Raw genomic sequence first — 18036 nt, forward strand, 5'->3', positions numbered from 1 at the left:
AACACTGGGAACATCCCAAATCTCTTAAACTACATCCATATTTCCCTAACTTGCGTCTTTACCTGGTGTCTTAGTTGCACCTACTTGTAGGAGAGATTTAAGGAAACCATGTGAGGTGAAAGGAAACGAGGAAATATATTTCTAGTGTTGACGTGACGTCTGTTTCCAATTATGGTGGCAGCTGATCACAGCTGCACAGCGCATGCCCAAACTTGAGAGCTGCAGGGGTGCACTTGGTGAATTCCTGAATGATTTGCCATCCAGTATGCCTACAGGACCAAGGACAGGTGCAGTCTCAGTTTCACAACAGGTCAGGATAGGAAGTAGGGCTGCCAGGGTGCGGTTGAAACATTCAACCAGCCCATCATATAGAGGGCCTTGGGCTCAGGGTCCAGTGCCAATACTGCCACCCACGCTGATCGTTAGCCTGCCCCCACCCAATCTTATAGTCAGGAGAAGATGGAAGAGTGGTGGAGTCCTAAGATGACAGCCATCGGTTCTGGTCAGTAAACACAGTAGTTCCTCTCTGAATGGATGAGTAAGTGGCTGCAGCAGGCAATGACCTGCTAACCATACTAAGTCTCCTGCTAGATAGATAGATAGATAGATAGATAGATAGATAGATACTTTATTAATCCCCACAGGGAAATTCAGATATCCAGTAGATCACACACACAAATGCATACAAAGACCTTGAAGTTAAAAAACAAGGTAAGAGCAGATTAAAACGCAGCCTACAACTCAATAAATATGTATAACTTTATGAGATAGTTAAGAAGAGGAAAAATATTGCACATTATCCAGTATTGCAGTGGCCCGTCACTATGTAATGATGTTATTGTTGTAAACCCTGATGACTTCATGTACAAAGGAGCTCCTCAACTGCTCCGTCTTACAGCGCAGTGAGATGAGCCTCCCACTGCCAGAATTGCTCTCCTGCACTTTGAAGGTGCAGGAGGACGGACAGTGTCTCTTAGCTGTGAGCGTCAAGCACCGAGCCTGCCTTCCTCACAAGCTTATCCAGCCGCTTCACATTGCTGTCTGCCAGGCAGGTAAAACATATGCACCAGGTTTACACCTAGATATTTATAGCTTTGTAGCATCTCAGTGTCCTGTCCCTAAATGATGACAGGCTGAAGGGGGGGCTTAGTTCTGTGGAAGTCCACCACCATCTCCTTTGTTTTGGAGGTGTTCAGCAGAAGTCAGCTGGTGTTGCTCCAGACAGTTAAAGCGTCTGTGAGGTCTCTGTACTCCTGTTCATGTCCATCTCTGACTGGCATCTGTTCTGGCAATTTTATATTAAGAAGCACAAAGTCGTTCGTTGTCTTTCTGAGCGTTTATTCGGTCGCCTGCAGACGGACTCTTTGCTGTCTCAAGTGTGAGATGGCAAGAATGAGCCCAGAGCAGAGGAAGTTGTCAGATTATATACAATACATTATCTTGTAAACGGATGACCTTGTTCTTCCATCAGAACAATGTAAGCACAATAGTCACGTCATAATGTGTTGTACAATCAGGGCAATGGGGAAAAAAAGCAAAGGGTATTCTATAAAAGCGTTAACCAGCATGATACGATAACTTAACGTTCATAAAGTATTGCAGCCTGTGACAACCTGGCAGCTAGCTCTCATAGCGACATATAAACTCTAACAGAACACAATAAACTTCTATTTTTATGGACGCACAGTAAAAGAAATGTCCATTAAAAAAGTAAATTTTTAACCAGCTACTTTTTACCTTTACTAGTTTTACTTGTAATTAAGTAAAATTTCATCAAAGTAGTGGTACTTTTACTCACAAAAACTTGGAGAGTTTGCTTTAAAAACTGGCAAAATTAGCATTTAAGCTACTAACTAGCGGGGAGCATGTCTATGTCGCCCTACTAGCTGTCATAAAGCTACTTCCACTGCTGTGATTAACTGGTTCCCAATTCCTGTTGTTATTTCACATCGCAAGTCAATGCACAGGCACAGGAGCAGACTAACTGTTGATCATAGCTTCCTAGTTAATCCAGTCAGGTCAGCTAACACCAAACCTCACATCAGCAATCTAACCCTTGGGTTATTTAACATCCGTTCGCTGACTAAAAAGGGACCTCTGTTCTATGATCTACTGAATGATCGTAAGTTTGACTTCTGTTGCTTGACTGAGACATGGCAGCAACCTAATGACTTCTCACACCTTAAGCAAACTATTCCTCCTGGGTTTGTCTACACATCACAACCCCGTACCTCTGGCAGAGGGGGTGGCTTGGCAATACTATACAGTGAAAAGTGGAAAGTGTCCGCTATCACTGTGCCTGTGCACCCTTCATTTGAGTCCATTGCTCTCCAAATCAAGGGCCCAACTCCTATCATCCTCGCCACTATTTATCGGCCACCCAAGCCCAATAATACCTTCCTACCGGAATTCTCTGCCTTCTTAACAACCTCATGTTCTGTGTCCCCAAATTTACTACTGCTGGGAGATTTTAATATTCACTTGGATAACATCAACAATGCTTTTACAAGGGACTTTACTTCATGCCTTGACAGCTTTGGAATACAGCAATATATTGACTTTCCGACACACTCCAAAGGAAACATTCTTGACCTAATCTGCTGTTCTGGTGTAACCCCTCATAACTGTTGTGCCTCAGATCTGCCTATCTCAGACCACAAGTTAATATCCTGCAATGTCAATCTAAGATTATCCAAGACTAATCACTAATCACATTCCGAAACATTAAGAATATTGACCTGTCGGCCCTCTCCAATGGAATTGATGACTTCCCTAGCAGAGAAAATGGATCCACCACAGATGAACTAGTATCTCACTACAATGATGGACTTCATGGACTGCTAAATACTCTTGCACCTCTGAAAAATAGGTGTGTTTCTTTTACCCACTCTGCTCCTTGGTTTACACCAGCACTACGCCAGCTCAAAACTAAAGGCCGTCGATGTAGCGCCTCTATGTAAAAACCAGCCTTGCAATTCACAAAGAAATTTATTATGATCACATACTTCAATATAAGGATGCTCTTTCTTCAGCCAAGACCACATACTACTCAACCTTAATCATGACAGCTGATGGGAACACTAGAACCCTATTCTCAACTCTCAGCAATATTCTGAAACCTCCTGATGCTCTACCACCTCACTTACTCACAGTTACACAGTGTGATGCCTTCATGACCTTCTTCAATGCAAAAATTAAAAATATCCACCAGACACTGACTGCTACAAATAACTCTGCATCCTCTCTGCACTCTTGGCCTACATCGTCCTTCAGCTCTCCGCTCGCCAGCTTCATACTGCCAACTGTCTCCGAAATAACTGGTCTCATTCATATATCCAAGCCATCTACCTGCCAGTTAGACCCCCTACCTACCCACCTGGTAAAAATCTGCCTACCTGCCCTGTCTGCGTTAATAACTGACATCATTCAATCCCCACTGACTTCTGGTGTTGTTCCATCATCACTAAAGACTGCTGCAATAAGTCAAACACTCAAGAAACCTGGCGCCGATCCGAATGATTTGAACAACTTCCGTCCTACCTCAAACCTGCCATTTCTCTCCAAAATACTAGAAAGAACTGTTGCAGCTCAGGTCCACACCCACCTGTCTGACAACAATCTCTATGAACAATTTCAGTCTGGCTTCCGTCCCCCCCACAGCACCGAGACAGCCCTAGTGAAAATCACCAATGACCTCCTGATGGCATCTGACTCAGGACTTCTCTCATAGGTACCAGATCAACCTTAGCAACACTCAACACTTTCTCCATAGCCCATGTCTAGACAGCACATTATCTTTCGAAGCCCACATCAATAACGTTACTCGGACTGCATACTTCCATCTACGTAACATCAATCGTCTCCGTCCCTCACTTTCACCACCCTGCACCGCTATCCTGGTAAACATCCTGATCACATCCCATCTGGACTACTGTAACTCTCTCCTCTTTGGTCTTCCGCGGAAATCTCTTCACAAACTCCAGCTGGTCCAGAACGCAGCCGCTCGTATCATCACCAAAACCCCCTCTATTGAACACATCACTCCTGCCCTGCAGCAACTTCATTGGCTTCCTATCAAATCCCGCATTGACTTTAAGATTCTACTCCTCACTTACAAGATCCTTCACAACCTGGCACCATCATATCTCTCGGAACTTATTCACATCTACACACCCTCCCGAACTCTCCGATCCTCCTCTGCCAACCAGCTCTTTGCTCCATCTGCCAACTTAACTACCATCATGGGGTCAAGAGCCTTCAGTCGATCTGCCCCCCGCCTTTGGAACTCTCTCCCACCAGACATTTCCCACTTCTGACTCTGTCTCCTCCTTTAAATCCTGCCTGAAAATGCACCTGTCTCACACTGATTACACTATGTAATCACGTTCTTGTTTATTTATTGTACTAATGCACTTTATAGTCACATTCATATTTATTCTTCATCTTTGCACTAAATGTTACCTGATTTGTATTGTTTGATGTACTGTTGTTGTGTTTATGTAAGGTGTCCTTGAGTGCTTTGAAAAGCGCCTTTAAATAAAATGCATTATTATTTATTATTATTATTATTATTACGTTCCCAAATATATTCCCACGTATCTAAGAAATTATTTAAATTTAGTCTCTATGTTCCCAAACCTTTATGTTCCCACAGCACCTATGTTCCCACAGCTCTATGTTCCCACATTTCTAAGAGATTATTCAAATGTAGGCCCTATTTTCCCACAGCCACAGACATGTGGGGTGTCCTGGTACCTCTGTAAGGCTATGAGTGAAAGTCCCTCATGAGCAATAATTTACAAATTAAGTACTGGGGCGGGCACAACGCTGTCCTCATTGGGCCGTCTTTTTGTGCTCGCAAGATCAGGTAGACCAGGCTTTGTCCTCATTGGGTTACAGCCAACACATGGGCTTTGAGCATCGGCGTAACCAGGGACTTATGGAGTTGAAATTTCAAATTTCACAAATTTAAAACATTTAAATGTTGAAGTTCTATCCAATCTGCTGATGCCCGACTATCATGCTGGAGACTGGGGTTTGTTTCCCATTTGGGCCATAAAGATTTACGTGCCGTAGACCTGGATGAGTGTGGGGAAAATTTTGGAGTGTGAATGTTATGGATGCAGTTGTAAAATATAACCCTAACCCTGTGGGAACATAGGGCCTCATTTTGAAAAGAAAGTTAGAAATGTGGGAACATTTAACAGGATAGCATACCTCGCCCCTTTATAGACTGTATTCACAACTTCCAGACGAAGCAGTGAATAATGCAGCGTGCACGAGAGAAAGCCCCCCATCTTACAGAGGCTCAGATAGCCACATATATGCAGACTACAGCACGGAGGTGTCCAGAAAGAGAGCCCTTTTTCACCCCAATTAAAGCCCAACTGAAGAACACTGGTTACCACTTCAGCCCACTCTTCCCCTTTAAAGTCTGGCTGATCGTTGATGGAGCCAGGCGTAAGTTTAATATTCCTGCTGAGGCTGCTGCTGGAAAATAGACAACCTAGGCTAGGCAAGGCAAGGCAAGGCAGCTTTATTTGTATAGAGCATTTCATACACAATGGCAACTCAATGTGCTTTACATAAAACAAACATTTAACAGTAAGAATTTGAAATAAAAAACATAAAAACATGCAATTTGAGAAATAAAAATGAAACCCAATAATAGTAAAAACATGGAAATTCAAATTTTTTCGACCACACGGACAACCACCTAACAGGGTACGTACAGGGTGATACAACTGTAACCATCAACAACTGTAAGAAATACTCAGGTGACACCATATTCTCCTATCCTAGGCTTGATGGACTGCTGGTGAGTGGAAAAACAAAATTGCTGGCTGATTAATCTGACCGGCATTTAAAATCTGAACATTTCATATATGTTGCCAAAAGTTTCACACACTACATTCAGAAAATAAGGACATATGGTTAACATCATGAGCAGTTTATAACCAGGTAGAATGTGTTTATAGAACGTTGTGAAGGTGTTAATAATTTCTCAATAGCAGTTAAATCTGTACCTCTTAATATAGTTAATTAAATGTTAAATTGTTGGTTACACAATGGTCTCCCTCTCTGTTCAATTTTTAGTTAATGGACACCGGCCCCTTCCCCTCTGCCCCAATCCTTGCTCACTGTGTTATACTCAAACAAGATATCCCTATGGATGGGTGGATGGTATTATATCACTGTTTTTGATGATAATGCACTTTTGTATTTGGGGGGTGATTGGGTGAATTGAAGTCATACATATATGTCTTGTACACTTCTCCTTTATGTGGAAACACTTTGAAAACCAATAAAACATATTTACATATAAATAAAATAAAAAAGAGATAGATCTTTCCAGACAGCGCCAAGCAAGGCAAGGCAGACTCTGTGATCCTCAGTTTGCTAGAGCAGCCAGAAGAGAATAGTTGCAGTAGGTTCAATGACACAGCTTTGACTAAATCCAGTCTCAGACTAGCTGAGGATTCATAGTGTACTTACAGCAGAAAGACAGAGTCTCAGTCTCAGCTGCATTCAGTGGCAGGCTAGAGTTGGATGCATGAAGCTCTAAACTAATCAGAAGAGTTCTTGGTAAACTCTTTAAAAAAGTTCAATTATAAAATAAAAATACAAGATAAAAAAATTAATATATTTTTTATTTAATTAATATAATATATTATTCAAATGTCATCTTTGCAGTCTTTTACTTCTTAGTTGAGTCTCTCTCAGGTCCTCTTACCTCTCAGTCACAGGAAGTATGGCCATCCTGGCTAAAGGGCTGAAGGGAACACAGAGGAAGCAGCAGTGGTCAGTAAAGCAAAAACCATGATGATGAATAGAAGCTTGTTTTAGGTTCATATTTTATTTTATCATATTAAAACTGTAACTTCATTCAGATGAATACTTTATGATTCTACATTAAACAAGTGATTCTCTCCTTGTAAAGAAAGTCAGATGTCTGTTCACATTTCTTTGTACCTCAGATAAAACTGATGAAGACCACAAACTTTTTTGAGCACAAAACAAGAAATCTATTGTTTCAAGTGCTTCTTACATGAAGCTTGTTAACTATCAGCTAGAGAAAGAAACAACCCAGCGTGGCACAAATAATTATCATGACTTGACTTTGTTTATGTAGTTCAACAGAGATTATTCAGTACATTCATCTGTATCACACTGATCACTGTAAAGTCTTATGTTGAGACGTCATGTGTCATGTTGAGGTTTAGTGAGGTAGCAGCATCTGAGAAGATGTTGAAAGTGCAGATGAACAGAGAAGTTAGACAAAATGTCATCAACATCTATGCCTCTCATTGAATTTTCCTGTTTTAGATAAAGTTATAAAGTAATAAAATAAGTAGTAAATTCTTACTGATTCTGCATTCCCAGATAACAAACAGTAATTATAGATATAAACTACAGTAAAACCTAAATAGATTCAGTCAGTGTTTTAAGATTTGACAAGCTGCTGGTATAAAATAACACACCTGGTGTTTCACAGATGAAGAGTCAACAGATGAGATTACTGTGAAGTGTCCTGCATTTAATGTGTTTGTAAGAACAACTGTTTTCTGATGTGCTTCTGTTGAACTCATCCTCCATGTTGCCTTGTAATCTTAAACTCAGGTTGTTGTCCATTTCCAACAACAGAGGCATGTTCTACTCACTGCTCTAAAAGATTCACATATTAATTCCAGCTGCTGTAAAGGCGCTGTCAATAAAACAATTCCTGCACAGATGTACCACATTAAAAGCTTTTAACAGGTATAACCCCTCATGTTTTTGGTCGTCTTTTAATTCAAAACATCTAAAGTTAACTTAAATTTAACTGAGGGTAAAAAAGCAGAAAAGCACAAACAAAGCAGTATTTGATGGTAAACAGTGAGCAGCAGAGTGATGAGATGGGATGTGATGAACTGTATTTTTGTTTAAGGTTTAAAAGGTTTTCTTTCTTTCTGACAGGGAGGCAAAATGGCAGACTCTAACCCTAAAGAGGATCTCTTGAGAACTTTACAGAATTTGGGAGAAAATGACTTTAAAGCATTTAAGTGGTACCTGGAGCAGCCTGAGGTTCTGGAAGACCTCCCAACAATCCCAAAGAGTCGACTGGAGAAGGCAGACCGGTGCGACACAGTGGATCTGATGGTTCAGACCTACAGTGAAAACACTCTGCAGGTGACCAAAAAGGTTGTGGGGAAGATGAATAAGCAATGCTCACACACCATCTCTAAACGTAAGTCATGATTAAACTGTTATTATCAGTAAATAAATCTCACAACAGTGAGTTCCAGACACTGAATGAGATTTTCTAATTCCAAGAAAGAAAGCAGAAATATTAAATGTTTTTGATAAATGTAGTTAGGTAGGTTAGGTAAGGTAAGTTTAATTTTCCATGAATAATTTCTTATACAGATGTTCATGCAAACAAAACAAAACAAAACAAAATAAACAAAAAGAAGAGAAAAAGATATAGGATATATAAACAAAACAATTATTATGTCATCATTCTTTCTTCATCCCTTTCACTTCTTACATAACTTTCTAATGTTTTGGTTTTAAATAATTTCTTAAATGAAAACATATTTTTAATTTCTTTCAATTCAATATCACAATCATTCCATAACTTCACACCAAACACTGACACACAGCTACTTTTCATATTCTTGCCCATTTCCCCTCAGTGGATAAGAGCTAGTCCTCTTTGTGAATAACCCTTATATACAGTCTGGAAGTGTTTTACAATGAGCTTTATACATTAACTGTAATGTTTTAAAGTTAACCAAATCCATACATTTCAAATTTTGAGAGTGCACAAATAACATATTGGTGGGGTTTGTATATTCAACCTTGTTAACCAGTCTTATAGCCCTTTTTTGCAACAAAAAAAATGCAATTTGTATTAATTTAAGTATTTGTAATGTAAGGAAGACTGAGTGAGGAATACAAAATGAATAATGATTAACAATAGATTTTGATATTTTTGATGTAATGTAGTTTATGTGGAGTTTCCTGTTTAATTTATGTAATAGTGTTAACATCCTTTATTGCTTCATCCTACTGCTGAACTGATCCTCCATAATACTCACAGTCCATGATGATGTCATTAAATAAGTTATTATCTGGGTCAATATTGTTCTTGATCTCATGTCGTTTGTACTCTGTAGTGACATTAAAGTGCAACACACCCAGGTATCATGTGACATACACCTGTCACACATAACTGATGGGATACAGTAACAGGCTTGATGACATCAATGCTGGGAAATAGGACGGTGTTGTATCCTGATGCTTATATGTTATCCTGTGGAGTGATGTCTCGGTGGTTAGCACTGTTGCCTCACAGCAAGAAGGTCTTGGGTTTGATACCCGCCTGGGAACTTCCTGTGTGGAGTGTACATGTTCTACCTGTGCTTGCATGGGTTTCTTCCCATTGTCAAAAACATGTAAGTTAGGTTAATTCTTCTGTCAGTGACCAAGTTAATCACATAGAACTGGAGTTGGTCCCCAGGTGTATAGTAGCTGCCCACTGCTCCTAATACTAAGGATGGATTAAATGCAGAGATTGAATTTCATTGTACAACTGCATGTGTGACAAATAAAATACATGATTAGCTTGTAAAAATCTGTCCACCACCACAGTGACTTTCAGGTATCGGAGGTTCAGTTCTGCAGTACGTCCAGATTGGCCGTGTGAACCAGCAATGAATTTAAAAAAAATCTTTGTTATATCTGTCATAACTCCCTTTTACAAATATGTATATAAAAAGTCAGGGTCGATGGATTCTTCTGATCAGTGGCCATTCTCATTGTTCTGTTTCCTATTATCATTCATTTAGTTGAAATCACACTCTTTACTGTCATTATGAGTCTGCTGTATTTTGCGTGGATTGCTATGATAAATTAATATATGACTCCTCTTAGTTTTTTACTCACAAAGCTCTTATTGTATTATTATATTATAGCAACGTAACGAGTTTACTTGTGTAAACTCTCCACCGCTGTTTGTCTCTCTGCTACTCTACTGTGCAGGTGTGCAGTCTCTTCTCCATGACGCTTCCCATTTCTCCATCAGCTCCCTTTACGTTGTTAGCTAACCTCTGTGTATACTGCAGGAGGGATGTTCATGTTACACATGCCCTTATCCTCACAAAATATATTTAACACATTAAAATGATTAAACCCCTTAAAATCAAGAGGACTTCACGACCCCCTGTGGTTCTTTGGCTCCCGCCTGAGGGAGTCACTCATAGTTGATTTATTGAAAAAATAACTTGCACAGGCACAGCCTACATGTCAATTTATCTGTATTTCCCTCATATTTTCCCCTGTGTGTGGAGCACACACTGAGAGCTCAGCTCCACCTGCTGTAAACAGCTCTTTAATACAGACATCATAGCCATAAAGAGAATCTCTCATTAAACTTTTGCTTTTTAAAAGCAGCATAAAGCTGCTGTTGTGTTTTAAACAGCACTCAGGTGTTTCTCATTCAGAGGTTTGAGGCTGAGCTGCAGGGTTGAGTGGAGGTGTGTGGGGAAGTTTATTTGTGCTGTTGAACGTAACCGCTGTGAAACAATCAGAAAATAACGTTTTATTGATCTGATTCAGCGGCTTTCTTACTGTCAGCGCTCCCTCTCTTCATTCACTCTCTAGCTCGCTCAACCACAGCTAACACATCAGCGTCCTGTAGCCACTTACTGATGGAGCAACTCTGTCCCCCATTCAGTGTCTGGACCTTTTATACAGAACAGCAGCAGAAGAGAGCAGCGCAACCACTAATGACAGCAAACTGCAGAAGAGGCTAACGTTAGCTACTCCTCTCTCCCAGCGGGTGTAGAGCTGAGTCCTCCATGTGCAGCAGACACAGACAGCGGTGAAGAGTTGTCACAATTTAACTGAGTGATTTGACAATGTAATCCACACAAAAGAAGACTCAAAATGACAAAAAAAGTTGTTATTTTAATGGAAAATAAACTATATCTCGTTTGAAAGTATATTGACATATCTTAAAAACTCAATATACCACTCAACCCTAAAATAATGTTATATATTGTAGAACGTACAGACATGTTTGGCCACTATGAAACTGTGGTGGCACAAAAGAATATATAATATATATATAGTTCATTTCTCATCTTCGTGTCAGAGATCCTACACTTCACAAAAACCTGGGCCAGTGGATCTTTGGTGCCCCCCCCTCGGTTGGGAATCCCTGGTTTGAAGTATCAGTGAGACAATGAAATATGGTCCTGCAGGTCCAGGTGGAGTAACAGATTATTGTATTTAAAGGTTGATCAGAAATACACTGCACAGCTGGAAATGTGTTTTCTACACATGTGAACGTGTCTGCAGACACCTGATTGTATGATGTATGAAACCATGTTTCATGGGTAGGTCCTTTTCTAAAGTTTCACTGGCTGACAGGCATGGGTGTTGGATTACTCATGAGCCCATGTTGAGCATTTCTGTGTTTCCCCACAATATGGGGGGGGATTTGGGATGTGGAATTCAGTTGCCATCTTCAAAGCCTCCATAACAGCAGCAGAAGGCTAGATGGACTAAAACCTTTGTAGTCAAGGAAGTAAATGGACTGTACTTATATAGAACCTTTCTAGTCTTTTTGACCACTCAAACCGCTTTACACTACATCTCATTCACCCATTCACACACTGATGGCAGGGGCTACCACGCAGGGTGCCAACCTGCTCATCAGAGGAAGCTAATCATTCATACCATTCATACACTGTTGTCACAGCAACAGGAGCAATTTGGGGTTAAGTATCTTAAGTATCTATGTCCCAAGGACACATCCACATGTGGACTGTAAGAATTGAACCACCAATCTTCCAATTGGAGGACGACCGCTCTACCTCCTGAGCCACAGCCGCCCCAGTAAAACTCTGGTGCGATGGTTCTTAGAAGATAGAGAAGTTGACCCGAAAGACGTTCTGGCCAGCAGTTGGAGGACATTGCTAAGCAGAGGAGGCAATAATTTCATAATCTCCTGACCCTGACTGACACACCCTCTACAGGGGAGACTGGGCTGAAATGTTTGAGGGAAGTCTCATCCAGCTCTAGGTTACAGGTACAGGTTATTAAAGTACTCAGAGAGGTTCACAGTGGTAAGGTGCCAGAGGTGGATGAAGTGTGTTCTGATATGTTGAAGACTCTGGACATTGTTGTATTGTCTTAGGTGACACACGTGACCAGATGTTGTGCTTCAATGATTTTGGAGGCACATTGCTCAGGCTATGTCAGACACCAGTGTGAGAGTAGTGGAAAGGAGGCTTAAACCAAACCTTAAATTCAGGAAGATGCTGTGGCGTTAATGGTTGTATGATTGTATCACAAAACTATTAGAACTTACTGTAACATTAATCTCTTGTGTATGTTGTCTGTTGCATTCTTTCAGAGATTCTTGCTATGTGTCAGCACAAGGTCAAATCCAACCTGAAGGAGAAATTTCAAAATTTTAATGAGAAAATTACAAAAGCAGGAAATTCAAAACTTTTACAAGAGTTCTTCACCAATATCTTCATAGTAACGCAAGAAACTGGAGAGGTGAACATGGAACATGAGATCAGACAGATTGAAATAGCATCCAGGAAACCAGACAGACCAGAAACAACAATCAGACATGAAGACATCTTTAAAGCCTCACCTGGAAGAGATAAACCAATCAGAACAGTGATGACAAACGGAGTGGCTGGCATTGGGAAAACAGTCTTAACACAGAAGTTCACTCTGGACTGGGCTGAAGACAAAGCCAACCAGGACATACACTTCACATTTCCATTCACTTTCACAGAGCTGAATATGCTGAAAGAGAAAAAGTACAGCTTGGTGGAACTTGTTCATCACTTCTTTACTGAAACCAAAGAAGCAGGAATCTGCAGGTTTGAAGAGTTCCAGGTTGTGTTCATCTTTGACGGTCTGGATGAGTGTCGACTTCCTCTGGACTTCCGCAACAATGAGATCCTGACTGATGTTACAGAGTCCACCTCAGTGGATGTGCTGCTGACAAACCTCATCAGGGGGAAACTGCTTCCCTCTGCTCGCCTCTGGATAACCACACGGCCTGCAGCAGCCAATCAGATCCCTCCTGAGTGTGTCAGCATGGTGACAGAGGTCAGAGGGTTCACTGACCCACAGAAGGAGGAGTACTTCAGGAAAAGATTCAGAGATGAGGAGCAGGCCAGCACCATCATCTCCAACATCAAGACATCACGAAGCCTCCACATCATGTGCCACATCCCAGTCTTCTGCTGGATCACTGCTACAATTCTGGAGGATGTGTTGAAAAAAAGAAGGAGAAGAGAGCTGCTCAAGACCCTGCCCAAGACCCTGACTGTGATGTACATCCACTTACTGGTGGTTCAGTCCAAACTGAAGAACATCAAGTATCATGGAAGAACTGAGAGAGATCCACACTGGAGTCCAGAGAGCAGGAAGATGATTGAGTGTCTGGGAAAACTGGCTTTTGAGCAGCTGCAGAAAGGCAACCAGATCTTCTATGAATCAGACCTGACAGAGTGTGGCATCGATATCACAGCAGCCTCAGTGTGCTCAGGAGTGTTCACACAGGTCTTTAAAGAGGAGGGAGGGCTGTACCAGGACAAGGTGTTCTGCTTCATCCATCTGAGTGTTCAGGAGTTTCTGGCTGCTCTTCATGTCCGTCTGACATTCATCAAGTCTGAAGTCAATCTGCTGGAAGAACCAATAACATCCCAGAAGTCTGAAACTAAACAAGAATTTGCAGAGGCACGTTTCTATCAGAGTGCTGTGGACGAGGCCTTAAAGAGTCCAAATGGACACTTGGACTTGTTCCTCCGCTTCCTCCTGGGTCTTTCACTGAAGACCAATCAGACTCTCCTACGAGGTCTGCTGACACAGACAGGAAGTAGCTCACAGACCAATCAGGAAACAGTCAAGTACATCAAGAAGAAGATCAGTGAGAATCTGTCTGCAGAGAGAAGCATCAATCTGTTCCACTGTCTGAATGAACTGAATGATCGTTCTCTAGTGGAGGAGATCCAACGGTACCTGAGATCAGGAAGTCTCTCCACAGATAAACTGTCTCCTGCTCAGTGGTCAGCTCTGGTCTTCATCTTACTGTCATCAGAAAAAGATCTGAACGTGTTTGACCTGAAGAAGTACTCTTCTTCAGAGGAGGCTCTTCTGAGGCTGCTGCCAGTGGTCAAAGCTTCAAATAAAGCTCTGTAAGTGGAGGAAACACTGGATATTTGAACAATTTCAAATATATTTAATTTAAAATATGATAAATAAAACGTTATGTGTTCATTACAAACCCTTTCTTCAGGCTAAATGACTGCAACCTCTCAGAGAGAAGCTGTGCAGCTCTGTCCTCAGTTCTCAGCTCCCAGTCCTCTAGTCTGAGAGATCTGGACCTGAGTAACAACAAACTGCAGGATTCAGGAGTGAAGCAGCTTTCTGCTGGACTGGAGAGTACAAACTGTACACTGGAAACTCTCAGGTCAGGATTAAGCATCTATAATCTTGTTGTACTGAACAATGACAATAAAGCTAATTCTGACTTTCTATACAGTTGACAGTTGCTGTTTTACATTCAAATTCATGTCAGATACTCTGTATAACATCTGTGGGATCTTGGTATTTGTCCCATCAACCTTTTTATATTTCCAGTCTGTCAGGATGTCTGATCACAGAGGAAGGCTGTGCAGCTCTGGCCTCAGCTCTGAGCTCCAACCCCTCCCATCTGAGAGATCTGCACCTGAGTAACAACAACCTGCAGGATTCAGGAGTGAAGCAGCTTTCTGCTGGACTGGAGAGTCCACATTGTACACTGGAGACTCTCAGGTCAGTATAGAGCATCTAAAATTTCCCTGTCCTGAACAATGACATTGTTTGCATGCTATTTTACATTCAAATTAAGGTCAAATATTCTGAACATCTGTAAGGTACTTATATAATTTTTTTTTAAAAAACCATTGTGTTCTCAACCTTTCAATATTTCCAGTCTGTCAGGATGTCTGATCACAGAGGAAGGCTGTGCTTCTCTGGCCTCAGCTCTGAGCTCCAACCCCTCCCATCTGAGAGAGCTGGACCTGAGCTACAATCATCCAGGAGAGTCAGGAGAGAAGCTTTTGTCTGCTGGACTGGAGGATCCAAACTGGAGACTGGACACTCTCAGGTATGTATAGAAACTAACCTACTTTAGCACAGAGTACACCTAACCATCCTTTTTTGAAAGGAAAGGAGATAATCCTGTCACACAATTCCTCAGGGCAGCAATATTTAACACGACCAAGTGACGCAGCATTCACAAACTCAAACCATTAAACCCACATTAAATGTCCACAGTGGTCTCTGTGTGTCCTCTGTCCAAAGCTGTGTTCAACATGTTTGATAACTGGATAAACTAATATTAGGGTGGGGAAATTAATCAATTATACGATGCATCGCGATGCGGACGTAGTCGACTCTGCATTGATTCACAAAAGTCAAGAATCAATTATTTAAACAATACATTCTACGTCTTTGAGTCAGTTAAAAAACTGAATTTCACATGTTTTCCTGTTTTCATCTAAAATCAACAATAAGAATAACAATTAAACCAAAACCAGAAAACTACTTGTCTTTCTCTGGTATTGTTTTAGCTATATGTATATATATATATAGATAGATACATGGAGCAAGCAGGTGTTTAATAAAAGTAGTGCCTCTATTTCTATTCAGTTGTGAATGAATCAGCAACCAGGTATCATCATAGTATTGAGTCGGGAAATAAACATTTTGTCCCAGGACTATAAAATAAACACTGTCATGTATCCACCACAGATGAACTAGTATCTCACTAAAATGATGGACTTCATGGACTGCTTAATATTCTTGCACCTCTGAAAAATAGGTGTGTTTCTTTTACCCACTCTGCTCCTTGGTTTACACCAGCACTACGCCAGCTCAAAACTAAAGGCCGTCGATGTAGCGCCTTTATGTAAAAACCGGCCTTGCAGTTCACAAAGAAATGTATTATAATCACATACTTCAATACAAGGATGTTCTTTCTTCAGCCAAGACCACATACTACTCAACCTTAATCAGGACAGCTGAGGGGAACACTAGAGCCCTATTCTCAACTCTCAACAATATTCTGTAACCACCTGATGCTTTACCACCTCACTTACTCACAGTTACAGTGTGATACCTTCATGACCTTCAATGCCAAAATTGAATATATCCACCAGACACTGACTGCTACAAATAACTCTGCATCCTTTCTGCACTCTTGGCCTACATCTTCCTTCATCTCTCTGCGCGCCAGCTTCATACTGCCAACTGTCTCTGAAATAACTGGTCTCATCCATAAATCCAAGTCATCTACCTGCCAGTTAGACCCCCTACCTACCCACCTTGTAAAAGTCTGCCTACCTGCCCTGTCCTCGTTAATAACTGACATCATTCAATCCTCACTGACTTCTGGTGTTGTTCCATCATCACTAAAGACTGCTGCAATAACACCAACACTCAAGAAACCTGGCACCGATCCAAATGATTTGAACAACTTCCGTCATATCTCAAACCTGCCATTTCTCTCCAAAATACTAGAAAGAACTGTTGCAGCCCAGCTCCACACCCACCTATCCGACAATAATCTCTATGAACAATTTCAGTCTGGCTTCCGTCCCCTTCACAGCACCGAGACAGCCCTAGTGAAAATCACCAATGACCTCCTGATGGCATCTGACTCTGGACTTCTCTCCATTCTGGTTCTCCTCGACCTGAGCGCAGCTTTCGACACCGTCTCCCATGACATCCTCCTGGACAGGTTATCCTCCATTGGAATCACTGACATCCCTCTGGCTTGGTTCAGATCATATCTCTCTGGCCGCACACAGTTTGTTCAACTCAAGAACCTGAGATCCGGCTCCTCTCCAGTCTCTAGTGGTGTTCCCCAGGGCTCTGTCTTTGGCCCCCTCCTGTTCATTATTTATCTTCTGCCTCTTGGTCACATTCTCAGGAAATTTGACATACAATTCCACTGTTATGCTGATACCCAACTCTATCTTTCCACTAAGCCTAATTCCACTCTGACACCCATCGCCCTATCGGACTGCTTACTGGAAATTAAATCATGGCTCTCAGTCAACTTTCTAAAACTCAACGGCGACAAAACTGAGGTCCTCCTCATCGGTACCGGATCAACCTTAGCAACGCTCAACACTTTCTCCATGTCCATCAACAATTCCACTGTTCCTCCTCTCAGGTAAAGAGCCTGGGTGTCATCCTGGACAGCACATTATCTTCCGAAGCCCACATCAATAACGTTACTTGGACTGCATACTTCCATCTACGGAACATCAACCATCTCCGTCCCTCACTTTCACCAACCTGCACCGCTATCCTGGTAAACACCCTGATCACATCCCATCTGGACTACTGTAACTCTCTCCTCTTTGGTCTTCCGCGGAAATCTCTTCACAAACTCCATCTGGTAATACAGAACTCAGCCGCTTGTATCATAACCAGAACTCCCTCTATTGAACACATCACTCCTGCCCTGCAGCAACTTCATTGGCTCCCTATCAAATCCCGCATTGACTTTTTCTTGTCTTTAATATTTTTTATTTAGTATTTTCAATTTAAGGAAAAACAGGTTGACAACAGGCAAAAGGGAAAAACAAACAAACAAAACAAAACATGGGGGCTCCTCAGTTGATATTATTATTATATATAATGTCCAATGTCCTTAATTGTTAATGTGTAGCGTCCTCAATTGTTTTGATAAAAGCAGTCCATTTCTCCCATTTCTTGGGAAAGGTTGCTCCTCTAGTTCTGAGAGAAAAACTCATCTTTTCCATTAAACATATATCCTTCACTCTGTCCATCCACTGATTAAGGCTTGGAGACTCAGTTTTATACCAGCACTTTGTTATAGCTTTTTTACAAGCCACCAACAATATTTTACATAGATACCAGTCTATTTTAATAATCACATTCTCGTTTAAGACACGAAAATAGAGGACCATCACATTGTTAGGAATTGTGTATCCCAGAATCTTTCCC

At 41.3% G+C, this 18036-nt stretch overlaps 1 protein-coding gene across 1 annotated transcript in view; it reads left to right on the forward strand.

Moving 5' to 3' along the window:
* Window positions 1-18036, forward strand: part of LOC133997987 (NLR family CARD domain-containing protein 3-like) — a gene marked incomplete at its 5' end in the record, with an annotated part of 240351 nt that overhangs the window by 79251 nt on the left and 143064 nt on the right. Inside the window, 2 exons of the mRNA XM_062437726.1 lie at window positions 14312-14485; window positions 14990-15163. Coding sequence (XP_062293710.1) covers window positions 14312-14485; window positions 14990-15163 — 348 coding nt within the window. The remainder of the gene's footprint in view (window positions 1-14311; window positions 14486-14989; window positions 15164-18036) is intronic.

Source organism: Scomber scombrus, chromosome 17, assembly GCF_963691925.1.
Source record: "Scomber scombrus chromosome 17, fScoSco1.1, whole genome shotgun sequence".
NCBI classification, from domain to species: domain Eukaryota; kingdom Metazoa; phylum Chordata; class Actinopteri; order Scombriformes; family Scombridae; genus Scomber; species Scomber scombrus.